Raw genomic sequence first — 27,420 nt, forward strand, 5'->3', positions numbered from 1 at the left:
CACATGTGCTTGCTGTGACTAGGTCACAGGCCAGAAGATGCCCCACTGAACAGGTGCTGGATCCTGGAACAATGGACCAGACACCTTCCAAGAAGAAGAGCAGTAGGGTTAAGGTTTTGCCTTCCCCCTTGCCCCAGGTTGTGGATCAAGTCTCAGAGGAGGCTGACCTCAAAGAGCTGAGGGAAACTGAGCCTAAAGAACTTGAACCTGATCAGGTTGAGTTTCTGGGTTCAGGGGGACCCTCCAGAGAAGACCTGGGGAAGGAACAGTTAGCCTGCCCTTCTCTTGAACCCCTCAGACAGCAGGCTGCTGCTGAGGCTGCAGGGAACGCCACAGGTGCCCACAAGGTATACTGGGAAGATGGACTCCTGTACTCTGAGTCAAGAGACCCCAAACCTGGTGCAAGCAGGAGGCTGGTCATCCCCTTGTCTCTGAGAGGTTTCCTTCTCACCTTGGCCCATGAGATTCCCCTTGCAGGACACTTAGGCCAGAATAAGACTTGGGACAGAATTGTCTCACACTTTCACTGGCCTCACATGAGTGAAGATACCAAGGAGTTTTGTCGCTCCTGTGTCACTTGCCAAGCCAGTGGTAAGTCAGGTGGCACAACAAAGGCCCCCCTTATACCAATGCCTGTGATGGGGGTGCCCTTTGAAAGAGTGGGGATTGACATTGTTGGTCCAATGGAACCCCAGACAGCATCAGGGCACAAGTTTATACTGGTGGTGGTGGACCATGCCACCAGGTATCCTGAAGCTATTCCCCTTAGGACCACTACAGCACCTGTTGTGGCAAGAGCCCTAGTTGGAGTGTTCTCCAGAGTGGGCTTCCCTAAGGAGGTTGTCTCTGACAGAGGTGCAAACTTCATGTCAGGATATTTGACTGCTATGTGGGAGGAATGTGGTGTCAACTACAAGTTCACTACACCCTATCACCCACAATGCAATGGGCTTGTTGAAAGGTTCAACAGGACCCTAAAAGGGATGATTCATGGACTACCTGAAAAGCTCAGGCGTAGATGGGATGTCCTGATACCCTGCCTTTTGTTTGCTTACAGAGAGGTCTCACAGAAGGGGGTTGGCTTCAGCCCTTTTGAACTTCTGTATGGGCATCCTGTGAGAGGACCCCTATGTTTGGTGAAGGAAGGATGGGAGAGACCTCTCAAAAAGCCTGCAACCAACATAGTGGACTATGTACTTGGTCTCCGCTCCAGGGTGGCTGAGTATATGGAAAAGGCTTCTAAAAACCTTGAGGCAAGCCAAGAACTCCAAAAAGCTTGGCATGACTAAAAGTCTGTCCTGACTGTGTACAAGCCTGGACAGAAGGTGTGGGTGTTGGAGCCAGTGGCCCCAGCAGCACTCAACGGCAAATGGTCTGGGCCCCACACAATCCTTGAGCAAAAGGGAGAGGTCACCTACCTGGTGGACCTTGGAACTCCCAGGAGCCCCTACAGGGTGCTCCATGTGAACAGGCTCAAAGCATATGTTGACAGGAAGGACATGAGCTTGCTCATGGCCACAGATGAGGGACAGGAGGAGGAGAGTGACCCTCTCCCAGACCTGCTCACTCAGAATCCTGATGATGGATCAGTAGATGGTGTTGTCTTTTTTGGCAGCCTCTCTGACCATCAACAGAAGGATTGCAAACAAGTTCTTCAATCCTTCAGACATATGTTCTCTCTGACACCCAGTCAAACCAATTGGTGTACCCATGAGGTTGACACTGGTGACAGCCTGCCAGTCAAGAGTAAAATCTACAGGCAGCCTGATCATGTTAGAGACTTCATTAAGACAGAAGTGCAGAAAATGTTGGAGCTGGGAGTCATTGAGACCTCAGATAGCCCTTGGGCTAGTCCAGTAGTTCTAGTGCCAAAACCTCACACCCAGGGTGGTAAGAAAGAGATGAGGTTTTGCGTAGACTACAGAGGCCTCAATGCAGTCACTAAGACTGATGCCCACCCAATACCAAGGGCAGATGAACTTATAGATAGATTGGCTTCTGCCAACTACTTAAGCACATTTGACCTGACAGCTGGGTATTGGCAAATCAGGTTAGCTGAGGATGCCAAGCCCAAGACAGCATTTTCAACCCCTGGTGGACATTATCAATTTGTGGTAATGCCCTTTGGTCTGAAATGTGCACCTGCCACCTTCCAAAGGCTGGTGAATCAAGTTCTCACTGGGCTGGATGACTTCTGTGCAGCATATCTTGATGATATAGCTGTCCTGGGAGGATCACCTGGTCCACCTGAGGAAAGAGTTAGAGGCACTGCAAGCAGCAGGTCTCACTATCAAGGCCACAAAGTGCCAGATAGGGCAGACACAGGTTGTATACCTGGGCCACCTTGTAGGTGGAGGCCAGGTTCAGCCACTGGAGAGCAAGATACAATCCATCAAGGATTGGGCTCCTCCAACCACCCAGACTCAGGTTCGAGCTTTCTTGGGCCTGACTGGTTATTACAGGAAATTTGTCAGAAATTATGGACCAATTGTGACTCCACTTAATGAACTGACAAGTAAAAAGATGCCAAAGAAAGTTCAGTGGACAGCAGGCTGTCAAAAAGCATTCGATGACCTAAAGCAGGCCATGTGCACAGCACCTATCCTAAAGAGTCCAGACTACTCCAAACCATTCATTGTCCAAACAGATGCTTCTGAGTTGGGTGTGGGAGCTGTTCTATCTCAGCTGAATTTTGATGGTCATGACCAGCCCATTGCTTTTATAAGCAGAAGGCTGACCCCCAGAGAGGAAAATTGGTCAGCTATTGAGAGGGAGGCCTTTGCTGTGGTTTGGGCCCTGAAGAAACTGAGGCCATATTTGTTTGGCACTCATTTCAAGATTCAGACCGACCATAAGCCCCTCTTGTGGCTAAATCAGATGAAGGGTGAAAACCCCAAACTGCTTAGGTGGTCCATTTCCCTACAGGGGATGGATTTTACAGTGGAGCATAGACCTGGCACTGATCATGGCAATGCAGATGGGCTCTCCAGGTATTTCCACTTAGAGCAAGAAGACTCACCTGGTCAAGGTTAGTTTATTGTCCCAAAGTTTGGGGGGGGGGGTCATGTAGGAGAGTAGGGTCTGCAATCCTATGATCACCCCAGATTTTTGCTTTTTGCTTCACTGGTTTACGACTGCTCTGGCTGTGGGCCTGCTAATCAGACCCACAGCCTTGCTGTTCTCTCACTAAATTGACACGTGTACCTTAGCTGCATTAACCAATTGGTACTGGGCCACCTTATCAGACCCTGTAACTCAGGGCATAGGTGTACCCAGGGCCTACCAGGGGCTGCAGCATGTATTATGCCACCCCTGGCTGGCCATCTAAAGCTGACACAACTGGCTGCACGACAGCTAGGGCAAGGTGGCGTAATCACCCCTTGCTTTAGATATAGTATACCTATATCTAACCCTAAAATGGACACCCGTATTCCTATCAGTCACTCCTATGGCAGGCCTTGACAATCCTGAAGGCAGAGTGCTTGGAATTGTGTGAGATGGTGCTCTGGCATGAGCTGAGCCCGTTTGCAGCTTGCGGAACCAAGTCCTAATAGCTGTTCCATGATAACGCATACCATATACTCTTAAGTGCATTATAATCCTCGCGGTTATATGCCAACTCTGGTATCGCTTTATCAAAACATGTCGAGTAAGGTGTCATACGAATTGGAATACTAACCCCTCGCCAATTCTGGTGACGGGGTTAGCATTCCACCCTTCTAGAGGGACACGACATGTATGTAACTGTGAACCCCGGTTAAAGTTAACTCGAGCCTCAGCATCACAAAATGGATGCTGCCACCACAGACACAAGTCTGACCTCCTGCTGCTGGGAGTCCTTCCAGCGAGGGAGGCTTGGACAAAGGGTTTCCTGTCAGGGGCGGTGCTAGCACCATCCCAGACAGGGTTTTGTGTATCCTGGGTAGGCAGGGCTTAAGAGGATGGTGACTGCAAGTGGCACCCCGGTGCTCACTATGCATCTGCCGGCTTGAACCAGTTCCAGGGGCACACCAGCCCCTGAGCTGGGGAAAGTCCGGACTGGGGAGAGGGGTGTAACCACCCCCCTTCCTGGTCCCACCCATGGGCAGGACATAGTCACGTGCCAGCCCCTTTCTTTAGAATAAAGGTAGGAGCGGGGACCCTTCCAAATTAGATCATCTTTGAATCCTGAGACTACTTTCTACGAAAGGAACTCAAGACTTCTTCTCAAGATTTCTCCCTTGTGACTAAGGAGTAGTCACCCTGCACCCGCAGGCACCATCTAAGAACACTGCGGTTTCCTGCACGACCTTCCTCCGAAATCCAACCGACCAGCACGACGAGACCCGGCTTCCCTGGCACCTCTGACCTCTACCTACATCTTCAGCCCAGCTGAGATCCGTGGGTGTGACGAGACCTCGAGGGACCGGCGATCTTCAGAACTGCACGACGCTTATCCAGCACGACCGCCGAGGGATCCTCGAGTGAGTGCTTTGGGGTTCGAGAAGCCCTAACCCTGAGCAGCGCCAGCATCGAAGTTCAGCCCCCCAGCATCCACCAGATCTGCGTGGGGCCCTTCTGCTCTTTGCTGCCCACCGCGTTGTCCGGCTACTTGCCTGCTGGCTTGTGGCCCTCTTGACGACGCTCCACGACGACAACACCGCTGGTCTGGTTGCTCCAGACTGGCCCTTGCTCCCCTCCAAAAGAGGAGCACCCCGGACCCTCCTGGTCCACTCCAGACACCATTTTAAGTCCACCGCGTGGGCTTGCATTTGTCAAGACTTGTTGCCCCAATCCTGGGTCCAGCGACGTCGACAGCAGATACCATCGTGGGACAGCTCGCACCTCCATCCTGGTCGCCGACTACGCCTCCTGGTCCGTGAGACTGCAGAGCCCAGCTTCGCCCACTCACCTGGTCGAGGTGACTCCATCCGGTGCCATCCTGGTGCCCATCTAATCACTGGCTAGTGATTCAGAACTTGGTCCCCTCTGCTTACAGGTGTCTTCCATCTTCGATCCAGGCTTGGATCACTCCGAATCTCTTCACTGGTCGCCTGCCAGCAACTTCTTCTTTCAGGCTCCATAGACTGCAACGAGGATTCCCGACGTCTTTCCAGACCTATGCATCCGCAGCCCCTGGGCTAGGTAAACTCAGCATTTCGGTGCTCCAGCATAGCTTTGCTATCCAAAGGTCCAGATCCTTTTTCGTTTCAGCTCTACCTAGTCGGATTCGTCCGATAACACTAACTTTACGAAATCTAGCATCCATAGACTTTGTCCCGCATCCTGCGTGAGAGTGCACACTCTGCACCCGATCTCCCTAGGCCTCCTGCTATTAATCTGAAGGTTCAGTAGTCAAGTCCTAGCGATCCCAAAGCCTATTAGAGTAGTACTTACCTGCTAGTAATTTCGCATTCCATTTTTAGAGTATATGGTTTTTCGTGCCCCTCGGGCATTTGTGTAAATTGTGCGACTTTGCGTATTTTCCTAAGAGCTTTGTATTGTGCTTAGCGCCCTGTCCTCATAAAGAGTTCAGGGCTGTTGTGTTCTAAATAAATATAGTTTATTTTCATAACAACTTGTGTGGTGTCCTTTCACTTGGTGTTCAAGGGTTATATGTGATGGTATAACAGCTGGCTTAACACGCCCTCTAGAGTTTAGCCTAAAGACTGCTCTTGTCCGTGCTACTAGGATAGCTGGTTTAAAGGTTGACTTACAACCAATCATCAATAAGGGTTGTTTGGACTGATACATAGTGATCACTAGAATAGTGAGCACTGCATATCAGGCCAACTTCTCACACCTTGTCTAAGCCATACTCAGCCCCTCCGCACAGCTGACCTGTGGCCAGGTAGCTCAGAAAAGCCCTTTGCCCCCCATACCTTTTGACAAAACACCCAATGCCTGGAAGCCCCTTTGTGCAGGATTTCACAAGTAAAGTCAGTCAAAATGCTTTTCTTTCAACCCCCCCCCCGCCCCCCACGACAGGGAGGTGAAGTGTTTTCCTTAGCTAACCCAGCTTTATGATTCTGCCTTGGGGACACAGACAACATGGTTTTACTGACAGGCTTCATGAACCCAAACATTATAGGACAGATAACCCGAAACAAAAAGATGCAGATAATTATGTTTGGCCTGCAGGCTTGGATGTCAACTATGCAGCTGTGCTATTGGCACCAGTGTAGTGCTTACAAGGCATGTCTGGATGTGATCAACTGTGTTTTCAGGAGATGTCCAAAGGTATCTGATGGATCTGCCCTTTAATGGATCTAGAATGATCAGAGAAAAGGCTGACTCAGCGCTTGTTTCGTTCACAGAGAGTCCCTCCAGCCAGATAATTCCACAAGCAATATAGAAAGTTCATGTGCTACATCAGAGGCCTCGCTTACGGTCGTTGGGGATGACTGAGTTGGGGCTGGGATTGGGAGGGGGGGGGTCAGTTGAGAACGGATACCTGCACGGCACCCCCTCACGGCCTGCACCAGGGCCGGAAGATCGAGCCGGCTGCAGACAAAGCAACACACTTAATTGCATAAATGTTTCGGTGTCTTACTGAGTACACTGTGGAATGCCGACATACATGATTGTTATGACGCTTACTATTACTGCATTGTAAGTTGGTGACAAAACAATAAAAATAGTTTAAAAAAAATAAAAAATCAGAGGCCTAGCTTACTGGCAGCAACAGCCTTTCCAGCTGGCGCAGCAGCAAACACTGTCATTACTGGGCAAAGACCGTTGTGGTGGCCAAAGCCTTCCACTCCAGTAGGGTTACACTCATCCGGGGTTGGGGCAGGAGACAGTATTTCCTCCCCAGCTGGAAATCCATGACTTCAGGTAGATGGAGTTTACAAACTGTTCAATTGAGGTATGCCCTGCCTTTCACTTCGCCCTCTCCTCTGATTCTCCCCGCACTAAAACAATTTTTGGCAAATCACGTCTCTGTCTTGATTAAAGAAATCAGTCACCTGCTTAAACTTTCTGGGGGGTGTCAGATAGGAGATTTGCCCTGATGAGTGGTTTGCTCGTAAACTGCCCCCATGGGGTTTAGAAAGTCTACCATACAGCAGGGATTTTACATAAGGGCACATGAAAGGGGTGGGTGTCCCATTGGCCCATATTCCCACCCAAAGAGGGGGCAATACATTCTTTCTGTCCCCTGGGAAGCGGATTGTGGCAACACTCTGAAAGAAGCTGAAATCACACTCCACACCAGGAAAATCATTAAAAAAACATAGCAGTGAGGGTGGCCAACCCTGGCATAAAGTGGCAATATATTCTTTCTGCCCCCCTAACTCCTAGAGGCCAGCTATGGGTGTGCCGCCAGTTTGGCATCCAATGGGACAAAAACTTACTAGACACCAGGGTTTTCAATATGAGCGAACCAGCAAATTAACAAGGAGAACCGACTTGAAGGGTCGGCTTTGGTTAAACGGCCAATGCACAAGCCGAGCCTTAAACAGATTTGGCATGTAAATCCTGTAACCTACATCACGTTCCAATATGATAGGTGTCTTTAACATTAAAAAAAAGTGAATTTCTTTAACACACAAAAGCGTGTCACAGTAGTGTATCAGAATAGATTTCTTCACTGAGGTATTAATTTAAAGTGGGAGTTTTTAAACATGCACGGAGATAAAAAGGCTACCCAAATTACGTGCCTGGATTTAATGCCTGCTACCAGAACAGATCAAACCAGAGACAAAAGGAGTCCGTCCCTTTGGTGTGGGATCACGGTGGGCCATTCCTACCCCATCCATTTCTAATCCTGTGAGTCTAGTGGGTTTTCCACCCCACAAGTTGGCTAAAAGACTCTTGCCCTTGGTGGGGGTACTACCCCTTGCCCAAAGGGCCTCTCCTTTAGAAAAAAAATCCCTGGTGTCTAGTGGACTTTCTACCCCTGCTGAGGGGCATGGGGCTGATCAGAGCAAACTCTTAAACAGCACCTCAGGGTGAGCAGAAAGATTGTATTCTCCTTCTGGGTTGGGGGCATTGCATAATGCCAGGGTCGGCCTCCCAACCCCCTCTTGTTTATAGACTGTGGTGTCTAGTGGGCTTTTCACCACCCCCAATCTGCTCTCAAGTAGGGGCAGAAAGGACGGTTTGTGCTTGGGTGAGGGACAGCACTGGCCCTTGCCCAAGGGGCCGCTCCCTGTTCACAAAGGGTAAATCCCTGCATGAAGATTGCCCTTTAATGCAATCTCCAAGCAGGGATCCACTAGGAAGAGACAGTGCTGTAAAGGGGGCATTGCCCCTTTTCAGGCACTGCCTCTCTTGCAGAGATTGATGCTCAGGGACAAAAATTATGCCCTCAGCACTGATCAAAGGTGAAAGCAGACTGTGCCATTATTGCTGTGCATGATGGTGTTACATCAAAACAAAATATAATCAAACTCGGTGTGCAAGGGAAGCTGTTTCCTTGCATCAATTTTCTCTTTTTAGTGCCAAGGATGACCCATTGATGTCCTCAAGGCTCTGCAGACGTATTGCTGAGCATGTCAATGAGTCATTCTCATCACTTATCGCCTGATTCATCAAGCCGAAATCGGCTCGCAAAGGGACAGATTCTGAGAATCTGGCCCTTTGCGAGCGCTATTTTAGCATTTGGGATTCATCATCCCAAATGCAAAAATCGGTAATAGCGATTTCGCTATTTTGCGAGGAATTACATTTAAGGAATCTCTATTTGAGATTCCTTAAATGCAATTCATCATCCATTTAAAAATTGCGAATTCGCAATTTCGGCCAGCTATTTACCGCGAGGTCAAACCTCGTGGTAAATAGCGAAAACTTAGAAAAATGCTTTTAAAAGCATTTTTCTAAGTTGCATGTTGCACACACACATGTCCTTTGGACATGTGTGTGCGCAACACCTGTTTCAATTTGCTTTTAAGGGGTGCTACAGAGTGTCCTTTGGACACCCCTGGCACCCTTTAAATCGCTATCTTATTTGCGATTAGCTAATTGCTAATCGCAAATAAGGAATACTCCTCATTCATTCCTATGGGCCTTTTTGTCCCATAGGAATGAATGGGGAGTTATTCCTTATTTGCGATTAGCAATTTGCTGATCGCAAATAAGGACTGTGTAGGAATCGCAATTCTTTTTGCGATTCCTACATGAATCCCGTTTTGCGAGTCTGTAATAGCGATTCCTTATGAATCGCTATTATAGACTCGCAAAACGGGTCTATGATGAATCAGGCTGTAAAGCGGTTAGGGTGGAACCAAGGACAACATTTTCCGAAACTTGTACAAGAGGGTCAGTGCAGCCACAGACTTCAAGCACGGTGGGAGGGTGGCAGCCACAGGATCAAGGACTGAAAAGTAACATACAGTAGATTTCTTTTGTTCTCTTCCAGGGGATACTCATTAATAGTCATAAGCACTGAATTATCTCCGCCCATGAGCGGGGACCTGGAACACATAAACAATATACATATATATGTGTAAATATAACCAAAAGTACAAAGTACTAAGTAATTATACACATATACATGTAAAATAACCATAATATGCAGCCTAACCTTAACACATAGGCTAATCAAACCAAAACCTTACACGTTCTGAAGCATGCAAATATGCTGTATATAAATGCAATAAACAGGCATGAGCCTAAAATGCATTACATAGCCATGAAAAACCTTTTGTTTTCATCAAAGAACCTGTAGTAAACAGTTATTAGCCTAAAAGGGCTGCATATGAAAAAATGTCAGTGTACAGAAAATCAGACTGGCACCCTGCCTTTAAGGCCCCAGAGAATCTGCACACTTTGCCTTTAAGGCCTCCAGGAGAACTCTGTTCCCATCATGCCCCACAGGTGACAGTTAGGTCAGTTCTTTTTTCCGGCTTGTTCTGTGAGGAACCTGGAACTTGAGCTCTGCTCTTTTGAAGTATTTTCTGTCAGAAATTGTTTTTTCTTGCCTTTTCTTGACAAAATATAACTTAGGTGTTTTTTAGTCAGAATGCCACCTTTATTTTACAAATGTCCTTCCTGTCGGAAGAAGATGTCGAAAACTGACCCACACTCTGTTTGTGTGGTGTGTCTTCCAGCTTCTCATAAGGTGGAAGAATGTTATCACTGCCTCAACCTTTCAAACAGAACTTTAAAAGAAAGAGAGAAAGAGAGAAAATGAGGTTGCTGGGCCTTCTGGAGAGAGAAAACCGTGGTGAGAAGAGTTCTAAAGGCCTATTATCATCTGCCAAGCCATCTTCTCAGCCCAAACGTCGAAGATCAGCGTCTCCAGAAGGTAGAACTAAGAAGCATCGACTCCAGGGAGCGTCACCGTCAAAAAAGGTGCGCTCGACGTCGAGAACCAGATCGCCGTCGAAGAGAGCTCCATCGACGTCGAGGACATCGCCGGTGAGGCAGTCGCCGTCGAAATCCTTGTCGACGTCGAGGCAATTGGTGTCGATTGCAGTGAGGACGACGTCGGGAGTGCAACGCTCGACGTCGAAGGATCGTATGAGGTCGACGTCGAGGGACGAGAGATGTCCGACGTCGAAGGATCGTGTGTCGACATCGAAGGAAAAAGGTTCGACGTCGAAGGATAAAGGGTCGACGTCGAAGGATAAAGGGTCGACGTCGAGGAAGAGTCATCGGTCGACGTCGAGAGGGAGACATACGTCGTCGAGGAAAAGATCGACGTCGAGAGAAAGGATGACGTCGAAGGATTCGACGTCGAGACCTAAAAAGAGAAGGTCAAGGTCTCCATCGCGACGTAAGTCGACGTCGAAGCATGCTTTGGGCTTGAAGCATGGAGTGTCTAGGTCTCCCCCACCTGATCATAGGTCGGAGTCGAGACTATCAAGACCAGCCTCTCGGACCTCAATTAGGTCTTTGTCGAGGTCAGAAATAAGTCCAGAACCTAGAGTGGAAGGTTCCCCGCATGATCAGCAAGACAACAGATCTGCAGTGGGGCAAGGGATAGTGCACCAGGACTCTTCTGTGGTGGCTCATTCGGGCTCAACCTCAGGGCAGGTGTCAGATGACAGACAGTTGGTGCCCAGACAGCGGACCCCGTCTGGTTCATTGGTCTCTGAACACAGTGCAGCGTCGAGAGCTTCTAAGTCTTCCGCAGAGCTGAATATTGTGCAGGTGTCACCTGAAGCTTCACCTGAGCATACAGAGCGGCCTATTAACTTGTCACCGAGGTGGTTGGAAAGTTTAAGGCACTGGAAGATGCGTCCGATAATGGGGGAGAGAGCTCCGGTCCCTCGGACGGAACTGCATAGAAGATCACGCTCAAGATCCTTAGTGAGAGAGAAATCTCGTTCAGGGGAGCGTAGGAGGCAGCGATCGGCAACTCCTCAAAGAAGACATAGAACTCCTACTCCATCTTCTACATCGTCTTCGTCCTCTTCAAGATCTTCATATAGAGACTATTCTCCGACTATATCTTCTACTCCTCCTTCCAGAGTGTCTCCAGTAGACGATTTAAGCACATTTAATGATGTATTATGTCGTGGAGCGAGTACATTCAGCATCAAAATGGCAGTTCCCCAGGTAGCAACGTCAGTCATCTTCGAAACCTTGCATCACAAGACGACTGGCAGGCCTCTTCTACCGTTAGTGCCCGGATTGATTGAACCAGCAATGAGGACATTCCTAACTCCGGCCACGGTGGGTTCAGGTCCTTCTAGGATTGCGAAGAAATACAAGGCTCCAGAGGAAGACCCAATGTTTTTGCGTTCTGACCCACCACCAGACTCCCTGATTGTAGCAGCAGTCAGGAAGGCGCATTCGGCAGCATCTACCTCTTCTGCTCCACCTGAAAAGGACAGTAAGAGTATGGATTCCTTGGGGCGAAGGATGTGCAATACCTCAGGATCGGTCATGCGAGTGGCCAGTGCGGCTGCTCTATTGGGCCGCTATGACCGTCTGCTCTGGGACTCAGTGGCTCGTTTTGCAGATAAACTCTCTAAAGAGGATCAGAAAGACTTCCTGGAAATAGTGGAGGAAGGAGGTTTGGTGGCTAACCAGAGAATTAGCCCAGGTGCTGATGCTGCGGACTTGTCGGCTCATGGCTATGCACACGGTGTTTGCGCAAGACGTACAGCCTGGCTTCGCCTTACGGGGCTAAAGCCGGAGGCACAGAGGAAAATGGTCAATTTACCTTTTAATGGATCAACTCTGTTTGGATCTCATGCAGACGACGAGATGTCTAAGATGAAGGTGGAGTTGGACACTCTTAAGGCCGTAGGCCTTGAGAAGAAAAAAGAATTTAAATGTCGGGGTACTTTTCGTCCCTATGACAAGAGATCTTTTCAGCAAAGGAGTCAACAAACGAATTGGTCTTCGCAAAATGAAGGCCAGAATCAACAAAGATCGCAATTCCAGCAGCGGTGGCCTGGACGGGGCAGAGGCAATGGAAATAGGCAGCAGTCATCAGCTGCCAAGCAGCCTCAGAAACAATGAATGGATGCTTCCTCTACAACCGTGTCCCACTCCGGTTGGAGGAAGTATTGTGCGTTATCTGGACGAGTGGAAACAGATCACGAAAGACAGATGGGTGCTGGATGTCATTCAGAACGGGTACCTTTTGAGATTCAAGAAGGCACCCCCTGTCATGCGCCCTCTAAAGATGGTACAGTGGAATATAAAGCGCTTGCAACAGGAGGCGAACGTCCTCCTGAAGAAGAAGGCCATAGAACCAGTCCCTTTCCAGCAGAGACGTCAAGGCCTGTACTCTCAATTCTTTCTTGTGCAGAAAAAAGGTCCAGTCACAGAGTTCAGACCCATTCTGGATTTGAGGCGACTGAACAAATGCATTCGGAAGGAGAGATTTCGAATGCTGGCTCTTCACCAGATCTTCCCTCAATTACACCAAGGGGATTGGATGTGCTCCATCGATCTAAAGGACGCTTATTTTCATATTCCGGTATCCAGAAAACATCGCAAATTTCTCAGGTTTCAAGTGGCGGCTCGTCATTATCAGTACGCAGTGCTTCCTTTTGGCCTGAGATCAGCTCCCAGGACATTTTCAAAATGTATGGCTGTAGTGGCGGCTTGTCTTCGAAAGAGTCGGATTTTCATATATCCGTACTTAGACGACTGGCTTCTGAAGAGTTCATCCCCATCGCTTCTAGAGGAACATCTGTCGATTTGTCTTCAGCTCATGTACAAGTTGGGTCTGCAAGTCAACTACAAGAAGTCGATAATGAACCCCACCCAGAAGATCCACTACCTGGGTGCTCAGCTGGATACAGGAGGAACATCACTTACAACGCATTTTTTACAACGCACTACCATTACATCGCAACCATTACAACGCAAACCATTACAACGCATTGCGCTGGGGCGCGCTCTAGGATAGGGAATATATTTAATTTACTATCCAACACCTTCCCTGCTATCCACGGGGACTGGAGTTGGAATAGTAAATTAAATAATTCACTATCCAGCGCCTAAAAGCATTATGCGTTGTAATGGACTGCGTGGTAAAAACCGCGTTGTAAAGGCATGCGATGTAAAAGCATGCGTTGTAGTGACACCAATCCGTATACAGAAGTAGAAAACGTGTGTCCTTCGGAGGAGAGGTGGTCATCCATCAGAGCGAAGTGTCTACTTCTCCTTCAAACTGCACGTCCGACAGTTCGGCAAGTGTCCTCTCTCCTGGGCTTAATGGCGTCGTGCATTTTCATCGTGCCAAACGCACGTTTGCAGATGCGTCCTCTACAACAGTGTCTGGAAGATCAGTGGAAACAGAGGACGGGATGCTGGGAGGACCGGATTTATCTCCAACAGTCTGCAAACGATTCCATCCGGTGGTGGATGAAAAAGGTGCACGTGATGAAGGGAGTCCCTTTTCATCAGGACCCACCAACGCAGACTCTGATAACAGATGCTTCTCTCCAAGGCTGGGGGGCGCATATGGGCCCTCTGCAGGTACAAGGGCAATGGTCAGACTTCGAGAAAGGATATCACATCAATCTTCTCGAACTCAGAGCGGTCCATCTTGCTCTCAAGTCCCTGGCGCCATCGCTACAGACTCGGTCCCTCCTGGTGCAAACAGACAATACAACTACAATGTATTACTTAAACAAGCAGGGGGGTACCAGATCCAGGACTCTTTCCATAGAAGCCCAGACCATCTGGCATTGGTTACTGGCGCGAGACCTGTCCATAACAGCAATTCACCTGCCGGGGAGTCTCAACACACAGGCGGACGACCTCAGCAGAGACTTTGTCGAAGCGCACAACTGGGTTCTCAACGAAGACGTCGCGCACAGCATTTTCCAGGATTGGGGAACACCAGACATAGATCTGTTCGCAGACGCGGCAAACGCAAAATGCCCCGTCTTCGCGTCCAGGTTCTACCAGAAAGGGTCTCAAGGGAATGCCCTTTTGATAGATTGGTGTCAAAATTTGCTGTACGCCTTTCCACCGACACCGTTGATACCAGCAGTGATCAATCGGCTGTACAAGACTCACTCCAGAATGATACTGATTTGCCCAGAGTGGACACGCCAGTGGTGGTTCTCAGATCTCCTCCAGTTGTCAATAACACCGCACAGGAGATTGCCGTGTCGCCCGGATCTTCTGTCCAAGCAGAAGGGGCAAGTGTTTCATCCCAATCTGCCCTCCCTGCGCTTGGCAGCATGGCTCCTGAAGTCATCCAGTACGGGCACTTACAGCTGAATCCGGAGTGTATGAACATCCTTAAGGAAGCAAAGCGGCCTTCTACGAGGCAATCCTACGGATTTAAGTGGAAACGCTTTTACCTTTGGTGTCAGAGTAAGGGTCTGGACCCTATTCATGGTCAAGAAAAGGTGGTCTTGCCTTATCTTCTTTACCTTGCTGAATCTGGTTTGCAGTTTAATTCCATCAAAGTCCATCTTGCTGCAATAACTGCTTATAGAAAATCGCCAACACAGATATCTTTCTTTCGAATGCCTGTGGTAAAGGATTTTCTGGAGGGGTTAAGAAAGGTTTATCCTCCAATCAGGCCTCCGTCTCCACCTTGGGAGCTTAATGTGGTATTGACTAAATTAATGGGTCCCCATTTGAGCCGATACATAAAGCATCTTTGCAACACCTGTCTTGGAAAGTAGCGTTCCTGGTGGCCATCACTTCTGCTCGTAGGGTGAGCGAAATCCAGGCTTTGTGTTGCAATGAACCGTACACAGTTTTTTCATGGAAACAGAGTGGTGCTCAGGACTCATCCTGCTTTCCTACCTAAGGTGGTGTCGGATTTTCATATTAACCAATCCATAACATTGCCTACTTTCTTTCCGAACCCTTCAAGTCCGGCAGAACGGACTTTACATTCATTAGATCTAAAAAGGGTTTTGACATTTTACTTAGATAAAACAAAGTCCTTGAGACAGACGGACCGTCTGTTTGTGAACTATGGTCCTACAAATACTGGTTTGGCAGCATCCAAGAGATCCATTTCTAGGTGGATAGTGTCTTGTATCTTACTGGCTTATCAGCTAGCCCACAAGTCTTTATCAGGTAGACCTAGGGCTCATTCTACGAGGGGAAAAGCTTCTACCACAGCTCTCCTTAGGAATGTGGCTATGTCAGAGATATGTAAAGCAGCTACTTGGCGTTCAGTGCATAAGTTTACACGCCATTACTGTTTGGATTCTGATGCTCAGACTGATGCACAAGTGGGACAAGCATCACTCAGAAATTTGTTTGCTAATACTAGCTAAACACTGTGATTTTAAAGTATAACTATGCTTTTATCTGTTCGCCCGCTTCTGTGGGTATGAGCTTGCTACTCTATTCAGTGCTTATGACTATTAATGAGTATCCCCTGGAAGAGAAGGATTAGTTACTTACCTGTAATCCTAGTTCTCTTCCAGGGGTATACTCATTAAAGTCATAAGCCCCCTCCCGCCTCCCCGGGCGAGCAGTAGCATTAAGGTTTAAAGTTTCAATATGTTTAAGTGCAGATTCCTGCTAAAGTTTACTGTACCGTACAAAAGAACTGACCTAACTGTCACCTGTGGGGCATGATGGGAACAGAGTTCTCCTGGAGGCCTTAAAGGCAAAGTGTGCAGATTCTCTGGGGCCTTAAAGGCAGGGTGCCAGTCTGATTTTCTGTACACAGACATTTTTTCATATGCAGCCCTTTTAGGCTAATAACTGTTTACTACAGGTTCTTTGATGAAAATAAAAGGTTTTTCATGGCTATGAAATGCATTTTAGGCTCATGCCTGTTTATTGCATTTATATACAGCATATTGTCATGCTGCAGAACGTGTAAGGTTTTGGTTTGATTAGCCTATGTGTTAAGGTTAGGCTGCATATTATGGTTATTTTACATGTATATGTGTATAATTACTTAGTACTTTGTACTTTTGGTTATATTTACACATATATATGTATATTGTTTATGTGTTCCGGGTCCCCGCTCATGGGCGGAGATAATTCAGTGCTTATGACTTTAATGAGTATACCCCTGGAAGAGAACTAGGATTACAGGTAAGTAACTAATCCATCACTACAGTCTGACGCCATTACTCCATTCTGTTCATTATAGTACAAAGCACTGGGCTTGGAATGGCCGAGTTATCCTAAAGAAGGAAAAGAAGCTAGTACATGCTTCACCTGCACGAATACTCGCTCTTCTTCGTTGTATCTTTCTTAACATAACCGGAGTTGCAAACCCTAAAACCCATTTTCTTCAATATCCCTCCATCGCCAAGAAAGAGTTTTTCTGAGAGACAGTAACTGTGTGCAGTTACCTACGAATGGCTCTGGACCGGTGTGCAGGCAGGTGGTGCTTCCCATTTAGATGTAGTCACCCAAATATCGAACAATGGGGAGAAAAAGTTTCATTCAATGAACAGATATTTTGAATCGACCTTGCAATGGTGCAGAGTTGCACAAGCTGGTAACAAATCATCAACGTACTGAACTATGGTATATTCCTCTGGAGAAACCAGGGTATTGCCGTCCTTTTAGGGGCTTGGGAAAAGATGGAAGGAAACTCTGTAAAGTCCTGGGAAACTCTTCACGTTAGCTGACCTCCGCTGATTTAGAACATGAAGAGATATTGGTTCTCTTTGTGACTAGGAATGGAGAAGAAGACAAATAACAACTTAACCATTGTAAACCTTTTTGCAGAAGCTGGAATACATGATGGTGGCTGAGCTGGAAGCACGCAGAGATCAACTCCCTCCTAAGAGAAACCCAAGGTGCACCCCAAGGACCTCAAGAACTTCTGTAAAAGCACAAAATCTGTGAATAGGGACAAGAAGGGCACATACAAGGTTTCAAAAGAAAATGGCTTTATTGCCAATAAGCTGCAGCTGAGACAATTTGCAGGACTGCAAAGAGATCTGGTTTTACAGAGAGGAAATCAGTCTTTATATATGCTCCACAGACACCTGACACATTATTCATTAACTACTACATTGTGGTGTGACCATCTCAGCCACGTGTACATTACAACATCATGGTGCATTTCAGAAATATGTCTACGTTCACACTTTACATTATTCCCGACGCATCTGACCATGCAGATACTGGTTAATCTTTTACACTATTACCTCCTGACCTACAGCCTTGGTCGGTTATCTTGAAATGTCAATGTGCACTGTTTGATCTAATCAGCAGAGGCCCGTGTTTTCTGCTTTCCCCATGCAAATGACGCACATGCTATTTGTGCTGAACAAACACTTTACCCTTTCACCTTACCCAGGCAAGGGCAGAGCAAACTTGACACGTCCTAGGTCAGCGAGCCCTTTCTAGGATTTGACTCGCTGAACTGGCTCTGTACACAGGTGAAAGCTAGTGAATCATTAAACAGGTTGGAGTTACAGCAGAATGGACACGTACACGTTCACTTGCAATTCTTTTGGTTTCAGCTGGATTTCAGACAACTTAATTTTAACCATTTGTGCAGCATGGAGCTACCTTCCATTATGAGTGGCTCATATCATTTACAGGCAGATGACAGACATAAATTAATATAAACTACGGTTCACTTTAATATATTCATTCAACAAAGGGCCAACTAATTTTTCATCTTTTACACTTCCGACCCATCTCCCTGCTCCTGTTCCCAGCGAAGGTCATCGAAAAGGCCGTCAACAAACAACTGAACAGCTTTCTCAAAGAGAACAACATCCTGGACTCGTCCCAGTCCAGGTTTCGCAGCAACCACAGCACCAAAACTGCCCTCATCACCGCCACTGACGACATCAGGATCCTGCTCGAAAATGGAGAAACGGCGGCCCTCATCCTCCTGGACCTGTCAGCCGCTTTCGACAAAGTATGCCGCCGCACACTAAGAGCACGCCTCCACGACACCGGAATCCAAGAGAAGGCCCTGGACTGGACCACCTCCTTCCTCACTGGGAGAACCCAGAGCGTCCGCCTCCCCCATTCCGCACCAAAGCCACCAAGATCATCTGCGGCGTACCCCAAGGCTCATCCCTCAGCCCAACGTTGTTCAACGTCTACATGGCACCACTCGCCCATGTCGCCCGACAGCACAACCTAAACATGATCTCCTACGCCAATGACACCCAGCTGATCCTCTCGCTCACCAAGGAACCCCACATCACCAAAACCAACCTCCACGAAGGACTGAAGGCCATCGCCGACTGGATGAGGAACAGCCGACTGAAGCTGAACTCGGACAATATTGAGGTCCTCATCCTCGGTACCTCCCCCTCGACCTGGGATGACTCCTTGTGGCCAACGGCAGTAGGAGCTCCCCCACACGCACCAACCACGCACGAAACATAGAGGTCATCCTCGACTCCACACTCTCCAGGACAAAGCAGGTCAACGCCGTCTCCTCCAACTGCTTCAATACCCTTTGCATGCTTCGCAGGATCTTCAAGTGGATCCCCACCGAAACTAGAAGGACGGTCACCCAGGCCCTCATCAGCAGTAGACTGGACTACGGCAACGCACTCTACAGGGGAGCCCCGGCTAAGCTCCTGGAACGACTCCAACGCATCCAGAACGCCTCCGCACGCCTGATCCTCAACATCCCCTGCCACAGCCCCACATCACACCCCACCTGTAGGACCTGCACTGGCTCCCCATCAAAAAGAGGATAACCTTCAAGCTCCTCACTCACGCACACAAAGCACTCCACGACACCGGACCAGCGTAGCTCAACAGCCGGCTCAGCCGCTACACCCCCACCAGCTCTGCTCCGCAGACCGCGCCCTCGCCACTGTCCCCAACATACGAAGAGTGACCACCGGCGGAAGATCATTCTCCCACATCGCCGCCAAGACGTGGAACGCCCTCCCCATCCGCCTACGGCAGACCGAAGATCTCCTGACCTTCAGGAGACTCCTCAAGACCTGACTCTTCGAACAGTAGCAGCGATCCCACCCCCTAGCGCCTTGAGACCCTCACGGATATGTAGTGCGCTTTACAAATGCTGTAATTGATTGATTGATTGGTGGCAGCAGCACTGGGTAGTGGAGAGAAACTGGGTATTAGAATACTATTTATCGCCTGCAGATCTTGTATGAAGTGGTAACAATCTTTCTTAGCCACTTTTTTTATAGGCAGAATTGAAGTGCTGCAGTGTCGCATCATTTTCAATTATAAAACAGGCACTTGTTTCAATAGTTGATGTTTATTTATCACATATTTGTATCTTCAGACCAGCTGTATGATCCATCCAGAATAGACAATACTTCATCTTCATTGATGTTAGGCATATTGGGGCGCACTCACTGGTACAGTAAATCATGCAATATCAATTTGCATAAAGGATCTTATCCTAGGAGATTTGTGGGCAAGGTTGGGCATAACAAGAATACATATCAATCAGTTACAAGTCTTAAAGTAAAAGAAAGAAGGTCGGTAATGTGATGGGGAACTTTCATGTTGGCAATGTCAACAACAGTAATGGTCAAGCCCAGATGAGGCAACAAAGGGGATTCAGAGGTTTTGAGAGTGGACCGGCTGTCAATGGTGTCTTTTAGACATGAAGTGGTTTCACCATTAATCACATGTGGGCCAGTTTGTTCCATTGGTATCAGGGTATTCACAGTGCAGTTGGTGCTTCTTGGCTGTCCTAATCACTGGGGTTTATTTAAGTAAATTAAGGGACCTCAGGTTGTGTTGAAATCTGAGCAGTTGTGTTTCCCGTCACCAACTGACCAGAATTAAAGCCTTAACCACTTTAAGCGACCACATGCTCCTTCAGTGTCCTGGACCTTCCCTCCCTCTGCTCACGTTCTCCATGCTCCCCCAAACGCCCATTCACTTCATTGTTCCCTTTCCTCTCCCTCTAACCGTTTGTTGAAATTATCTCAAGGGTAAAGCCATTTGTTCCTTTCTTTCTTGTACCGCTGTGCAGTGACTGATGATGGTGACTATATCAGCTGAGCCTTTGGTTTGCCACTCAACACAGATAGTATGAAATAGGCCCTCTATGCTTCTGGTAATAATCCTGCACAAAGGCAGCATCTACAGCTCCCTGGGCAAATAAATTCTGCAGCTCAAGCAGTGCCCAAATACCATTCAAAACATCCTTTAATCAGTATAGGTATCAGAACGGAATTCCCTTTTATTATATTTACAATTTGAAATCTTGGATTCACTTTACATCCCCACATTTAGCAGTCCATCTTCAATAGACAAAGCAAAATCATGACCATGTTCATGTTTGCATGTTGTGACTAATTGCTCTTTTCCACCAATTGATCTCTCATCTCACTCAACAGTCTCAGCATCTGATTCACATTTGCCCAATTGGGTTTGTAACATCCGAACTCTATCTCTAACTCTTCTTGGAATTTGAAAGTGTTTTCAAATACATTACGTACTCTTTCTTAATGTTAAGCAAATCTGCAGGGGAACATGGGTGGTTGTATTCCCTCCCTGGCCTGGGTATTCACTGTGGGGAAGAAAGGCTTCTGGGGATTCATCTCAGGGTTCTCCTCATGAAGGCCACCATAGAATGGTGTGCATGGTGCTTCATGGGCCAAGTGTAGTGGTAGTGATTATGTAGCTAGTTGGTGTAGCATCCTTCCCAGCCCGGGAGCATGGAAAGGAATATGCCACACACGGAGCTCTGGATTGTACGGCTTTAATCCTCAGCATACAATCACATTATGCTCTCTTTTTTACATCATAACCGTTAAAACCTCTATTGAATCTTCCTGTAGTAAAGTGCCCCTTTTTGCATGGTTACCCCCCACGATTTGCCTGAATCCTGATGCACTTTGGCTTAATGTGCACTGGGTCCCTGCTAACCAGGTTCCCAGTGGCTGTGGTCTTTCCCAAAACCGGCATATCTCTGGCGCACATATAAGTCCCTTGTAAAAGGTACCACTGGTACCAAGGTTCCTTTTGGCCTGAGATGGTCACTAAGGGCTGCTGCTTGTATTGTGCCACCCTCAGAGACCCCTCACAAAACACATACCCACTGCCATTGTAGACTGTGTGTTTTGGTGCAGCTAAAACTGAACAGCCGACATGGCACACTTCCCGGTCAGCTATGCGTACACACCACTGCCTGTGGCATAGGTAAGTCACTGTAAAGACAAGGGGCCCCCTGATACTAGTGAGAAGTACACCTAGGCAGGGAAGTACATGCTGTGAAATTCCTAGGGCTACTTCATCAACAATACTAAAACATGATTATATAAATAATGGTAGTGACACTAAGGATAGGAAAATACAAAATTATTTATTGCAAAATCAATTCATAAAAAATGTAAGGCTTCGTATACATTTAGTTACAGAAAAAGTCTATATAACATACTGACTGCAACCAATCATCCATTCACACATCTCATTCTAAGGATTTTTATGCATTGTCAGCATAATAAAATGATTGAATGTCTGACCAAAACAAAGCAGCAAATAATGAATAATTAGAACATAGAATCTCATGGATTTCTATAATTGTAGGGTGGTTTCCAAGATGTCTCAATGCGCTTTTCAGCAGAGAACTGCCTTCCTGAGGAGAGCGACCTTACCATAGGTAAGTCGCCCCTCTAGCAGGCCTCACAGCGCTAAGCCAGGGTGCACTATACCACAGGTGAGGGCAGGGCCGGACTGGGAACAGAAACCGGCCCTGGCAAACTGCTCAGCCTGCCCCCCTTTGGGTGAGGGGGGAGTGCAGCCAAGCAGTTTGCGAGAGCCGGTTTCGGACGATTTTGTAACAGGGGGCAATATTGCTGACCTCCGGTAAAAAAAATGGCCCCCAGGGGCCCTAAACCACCCTAGCGGCCTACCGGGGAAACACCTGGTGTCTGCTATGGCCAGTCCAACCCTGGCTGAGGGCATAGCTGCATGAGCATAATGCCCCTACAGTGTCTAAGTCCATTCTCAGACATTGTAAGTGCAGTGATGCCATATTGATTACATGGGCTGAGAGTTTGTCATTATGAACTCCACAGCTCCAAGATGACTTTACTGAATGCTAGGAAGTTTCATATCAAACTTCTCAGCATAATAAACCCACAGTGATGCCAGTGTTGGATTTATTGTAAAATGCACTCAGAAGGCATCTTAGAGATGCCCCCTGAAAAACGACCAACTCTCTGGTGTGCAGCTGACTTGTCTACACCAGCCCGCCACACTCAGACATGTTTTGACTCCCTGGGCTGAGAGTCTTGTTCTCCCATGGGCCAAAAACAAAGCCTGCTTGGGGTGGAGGTGCTTCCCACCTACCCCCAATCAGGAACAGCATTCAGAGCGGTGAGCCTCAAAGGCTTCTTGCCCTTTGCTATGCTAGCTAGGGCCTCTCCAGCTGGTGGGGATGCCCGCCATCCTGGCCAAGCCCCACTTATGGCAGAAAGGTCAGCAGGACAATTAATAAGCAAGAAGGGTGTGCCGAGCTGAAGTGACCCTCTCCTTAAAAAATCCTCCATTTTGGATGGAAGGATTTTAACCAATAGGTTAATGGGATGCCCTCTCCACAAAGGGAGTAGACATACACAGAGTGTAGTCACCCTAAGAGGTAAATAGCCCTTTGGCTACTTCCAGCCAGTATCTTTAACACCCCTAAATAGAGTATTTAGGGGCACCCCTGAAACGCGATCCTTAGATTCCTGGTGACCTAAAGTAAAAGAAGGATCAAAGAGCCATGCAGCAGTGAAGACTCGAGATGACAACTGACTTGGCCCCAGCCCTACCGACCTGTCTGCAGCCCCCGAAGAATCCTGCTTGAAGGAGCAACTGGTCCTGCAGACCCAGCGACCTCCACAACCCTAGGAGGACTGCCTGCCTACTCTAAAGACCAAGAACTCCAGAGGTCAGAGCCCTGTCTACAAAGAAACCAACACCAAGGCCTCCATTGCGTTCTTGATCCTTAATCCTGCCCACTCTGCAGCCGATGCTTATGGCCCACCAGTCCAGCAAAGTCTCCCCAACAATCCTGACCTCGAAATCTTCAGTGGCTGACCTCTCCTGGATCCCACGAAGACGCCTGCAGCCTCAGCACGAAGTGTCCTCCTGACCGCGACCGGCTCCGGTAAACATTTTCTGACATCTAAAGGCACCCCAGCATTCTCAGCCTCCGACTTTGCGGAGCCCAGGCAACGGTGTCCAGGCAACCCCGACATCCCAACTTACCTGCCCAGTTGCTGGTCACTTTAATACAGCTACTTGGTCTGAGCCTGCAGCCTCTCTGTGAACCAGAGTTCTTCCATCTGCTTGCCTTGGGTGCCCAACGCTTTCTATGCACCCTACTGCCCCTGTGCCACTGGTGGTGTATGATTGATACTGCCTTGTGGCCCCCCTGTGCTTGATCAAACCCCTGGGGTCTGTGCCCTGAAACCGACACCCCTCTGGGTACCCCAGCCTCCATTGATTAACATTAGGCCCAATGACCGAATTTGACCTCTGCACCCCGCCGCCCCAGTGGCACTGGTAGTACATTCCCTTCACTTACCTGAACCTTGCCCAGTGTAGGTCTAAACCTCTGAACCTGGATTTGTAAGTTGTGAACTTACCTTTGAAATTATGTGATTGTTTTCCTCCCATAGGTTAACATTGACTTGTTTGAAAAATGCATTGTGTCCACTTTTTAAACTTAAAAACTGTGATATTGCAAAACATTTTACTGGAACAAAGTTTCTTTGGTTCTAAGTAAGACACATGCAAAAATAATATTTTTACAAACAATTGGTCTTGGATTTAGTCATTGAGTGTGTGTAATCATTCCTTGCATAAGTTTGTACAACAAATGCTTAACACAGCCCTCTAATAAGCCTAGCTGCTCGACCACACCACCACAAAAGAGAGCATTTAGTATGATCTACTTTAGCATTTGTAAAGCCTCTGGAGATCCCATGGATGCTGTGCACACTATACCTTACTTTGGTATAGTATTTAAAGACCCAGCTTCCTTCACCGCCCAGAACCGCAAGGATCCTATCACACATAGTCTCACGACACTGCATCTCCCCCTTTGTTAAATAAAAATGACAAACAACAGTTACTTTGTCTTTCTTTGATGAGTCGCTCTGGTCTCTACGTGTCTTTGTGTTTGGTGTTGCCCGGTTCTGCCGCAGTAGGCCGTATCCCTGACTCTGTATCGGATGGGCCTCTCATAGGACTCCACAGACCCTTCAACGCTTTCACTTGCTTGGTCTCGGATCCATCTCGCACAGCTGTCATTAAAAGGAATCGTCTCTTCTACTATTAATAGCTGCCTAGCACTGGCTTAGCATTAGCTAGAGTAATACAAATGAATGCATTTTTCAAATATCCATTTGATGTGGTTGTGCAGGGGATGTGTTTGTACTAGGGCTACAGTATGTGCCTATGTTTTATTTCTTACCTTTTGTTCCAGGATCAGCAAGGTTCAGAATAGGTAGTATTTGCAAGGACTCTGAACTCGGTTACCGTAGGTGAGACACTCCATCTTTCTTTAGACTCACCCTCTAGCACTAACTCTGCATAAAGAAATGTAAAGCACCTGATGAGTATCTAAGGCATCTCTCAAGATCGAAAGATGCCACCAGATACTGAGCAGTTACAAGAGGTACCTGCAGTATTACAAGCACCTTTAACTGCTAATGTTATGTTTGTGTGTGGTGGTTCTTGTGCCTGACCGTGCTTTGCATCACTTGTGTTTTGTAGAGCCTGGAACGGTTGTATGACAAATTAACGAGAAGAAACAACGGAGAATGTGACGTGAACGCGCACAAGACTGACGTGGAGAAGGAACTCTTCAAAGTGCTCAGTTACCAAGCGGAGGCGGTGGGTATCCCAGGCTAGGAATGGATCATGTGGATTTAAAGAAAGTCTTTACCGCAGCGAAAACATATATATTTTTATTTAACTGTTTCTATAGCCTTGCAGCCTTGCTATAATAGACAACATAGCAAGGTTTGAAGGTAACACGTTCACTAACAGATGGATGGGTGAGTTGACATGTGGTTAGTAGGACCGAGAGTGGGGAAATGATCATTTGAGATGACTAGTACTGCAGAAGAATGAACACAACTACATATTGAACAAGCAAGTCATCAGAGTCTTCAAACCCTCCGTTGCGTGGAGAGTGAGTTCCAAGGGTTGGACGCGGCACCTGTGGAGGGCCTTTCCAAGCCTCTGGGGGTAGATCACTTATCAGAGTGCATGTCCCCCCTCCACATCACAGAATAAGCTAAGGCCCTGCTCTGCGTTTAGGTTCTCTTTATTGCACGTGTTATGATCTGATGCTGTGGGGTTCTTAATTCGTCGAGTCTAGTAAACAGAAGCAATTCTGAGATATTTGGGGAATAACATGCAGATTTTGGGGCTTAAGGCACCAACATTTGCTTGTTACGGTAATGTACTGTATTGTTTTGACCTTCCGAAATGTAACAAAGAGCAAGGTATTTAACACACCCACTAATTACTAGGGGCCTCATGTATGGTATTTTGGCGTAGGGAAGCACCTCAAGGAAGCTTGCTGCACTGCCCTATGCCACATTAAAAAGGGCAGGGATGCGCTTTATTTACGCAGTAAGATGCTTTCGTGTTCTTTCTGCCTGCGCTGGCACGACATCCTAGTTTCAATGTAGGCGCCCTTGCACCATGGTGTAACTAAGGGTTCCTCCGTTGCAAGCAGGATTATTTTTATGCAGGAAGGGGTACCTTCCTGCACAAAAATAATCGTACAATGCGTTTTCCTCTTTCCATGTGTACTATTCTGTAGCACACAAGGAAAGAGGACCCAACAAGGAGAAAGTAACATATTTCTCCTCGTTACGCCCCACCTTGAGAGGCGTACAGATTTGACGCTTACCCAGGTTTACATTACTTTGAAAATATAGGGCGGCGTCATATTCTATGGGTGTTGGGTGGGAAAACCCACTGCAATGCCCATGGAACGCCTTCCAGGTTCAGAGTAAGGCAACTCAGCGATTTGTGCAGCGTAGCCTTATTCATAATTTATGAGGCCACTCAAAGAACACAGGGTGACTTTGCGTGGCTTCATAAATCTGATTTCGAGCCTTGCATCATGCATGTACCACTTTATCTGGTGCAAAGGTGGCACGGGGCTTTCATAAATAATTCCTCCCACTGTACTAACAGGGGTTTGCGCAGGAGAAGGAAAACGACAATCAACATGGAATCGGGGTCTAAAAGGCCAAGCTCTACTCCCAGAATTTGTTGTAAACAGAGCTAAACCACCTCAAAGGGCATAAAAAAGTCGGTTTGAGTGTGTGCGCAGGCCTGCAACCTCAGTCCACTCGGCTTCACATCTCCTGTTCCTTTTACAGTCTGACTAGTATGGTAAATAGACATATAGAAGAGGAGCAGATTCAAGGACAATGAAATAATATGAAGAAAAGGGAGCATGCTACGATGAATAAGGAAAAACTACCCCACACTATACGCTTCGCGGAACGCGCGCGGACACGCGCCGGGCCAAGCCCGGGCCAAAGGCGGGCCCGTCTGAGCCCCTCCGTGTCCGGTTGAGGCTGGGCTGGGCCATATCTCTTGGTTTTTGTACCAAATTACTTATCCTGGATAGTCGTAGATACCGAGAGTAGCTGGACATAATCATTCTTGATTAGATTTATATAGTCTATTTATCATTAGGCGAACACAGTTATCAACCCAGGCTACTTTGGAGTTTGGATGGTTGTGTCACTAATCTATGTTATTTTTTATGGTTCTTTTTAATTAACCAATAAGCTTTGTTAATGTGATAATGTGATTAGGATATTCATGTTCATTTTAAGTATCTAAGTGTGGTATCCTTGCATCGTTTTTGTAATTTTAGCTGGACACAAACTATGATCCTTTGGTTGTTTTAAGGCGCAGGTTATTGTAACATCTCTATCTCTGCACGTGGGTATTTGAGTACACCTTCCCGATATTAGCACCAGTAGCATTTAGCCCCATAAGCTATTTATAATATGTCGAAACGTAAAGGAGGTACAAAAGGGGGTGGTCATGGACGGAGCATCTGAATCAATCAAACACTCACACCCAGTCAAAAGATCTGGGTTTAATCCATCACCGTTCTTTAGCCCACTCTGCCACCCCAGTTCAGACATG

The 27,420-nt window shown here is 47.5% G+C and overlaps 1 protein-coding gene across 1 annotated transcript in view; it reads left to right on the forward strand.

The window, feature by feature from the left end:
- TEX11 (testis expressed 11) overlaps nt 1-27,420 on the forward strand; it is a 1,326,855-nt gene that overhangs the window by 318,805 nt on the left and 980,630 nt on the right. The window contains exon 7 of the mRNA XM_086918299.1: nt 25,009-25,128. Within this exon, the coding sequence (XP_086774425.1) occupies nt 25,009-25,128 (120 nt within the window). The remainder of the gene's footprint in view (nt 1-25,008; nt 25,129-27,420) is intronic.

Source organism: Lissotriton vulgaris, chromosome 4_1, assembly GCF_964263255.1.
Source record: "Lissotriton vulgaris chromosome 4_1, aLisVul1.2, whole genome shotgun sequence".
In the NCBI taxonomy this organism is placed as follows: Eukaryota; Metazoa; Chordata; class Amphibia; order Caudata; family Salamandridae; genus Lissotriton; species Lissotriton vulgaris.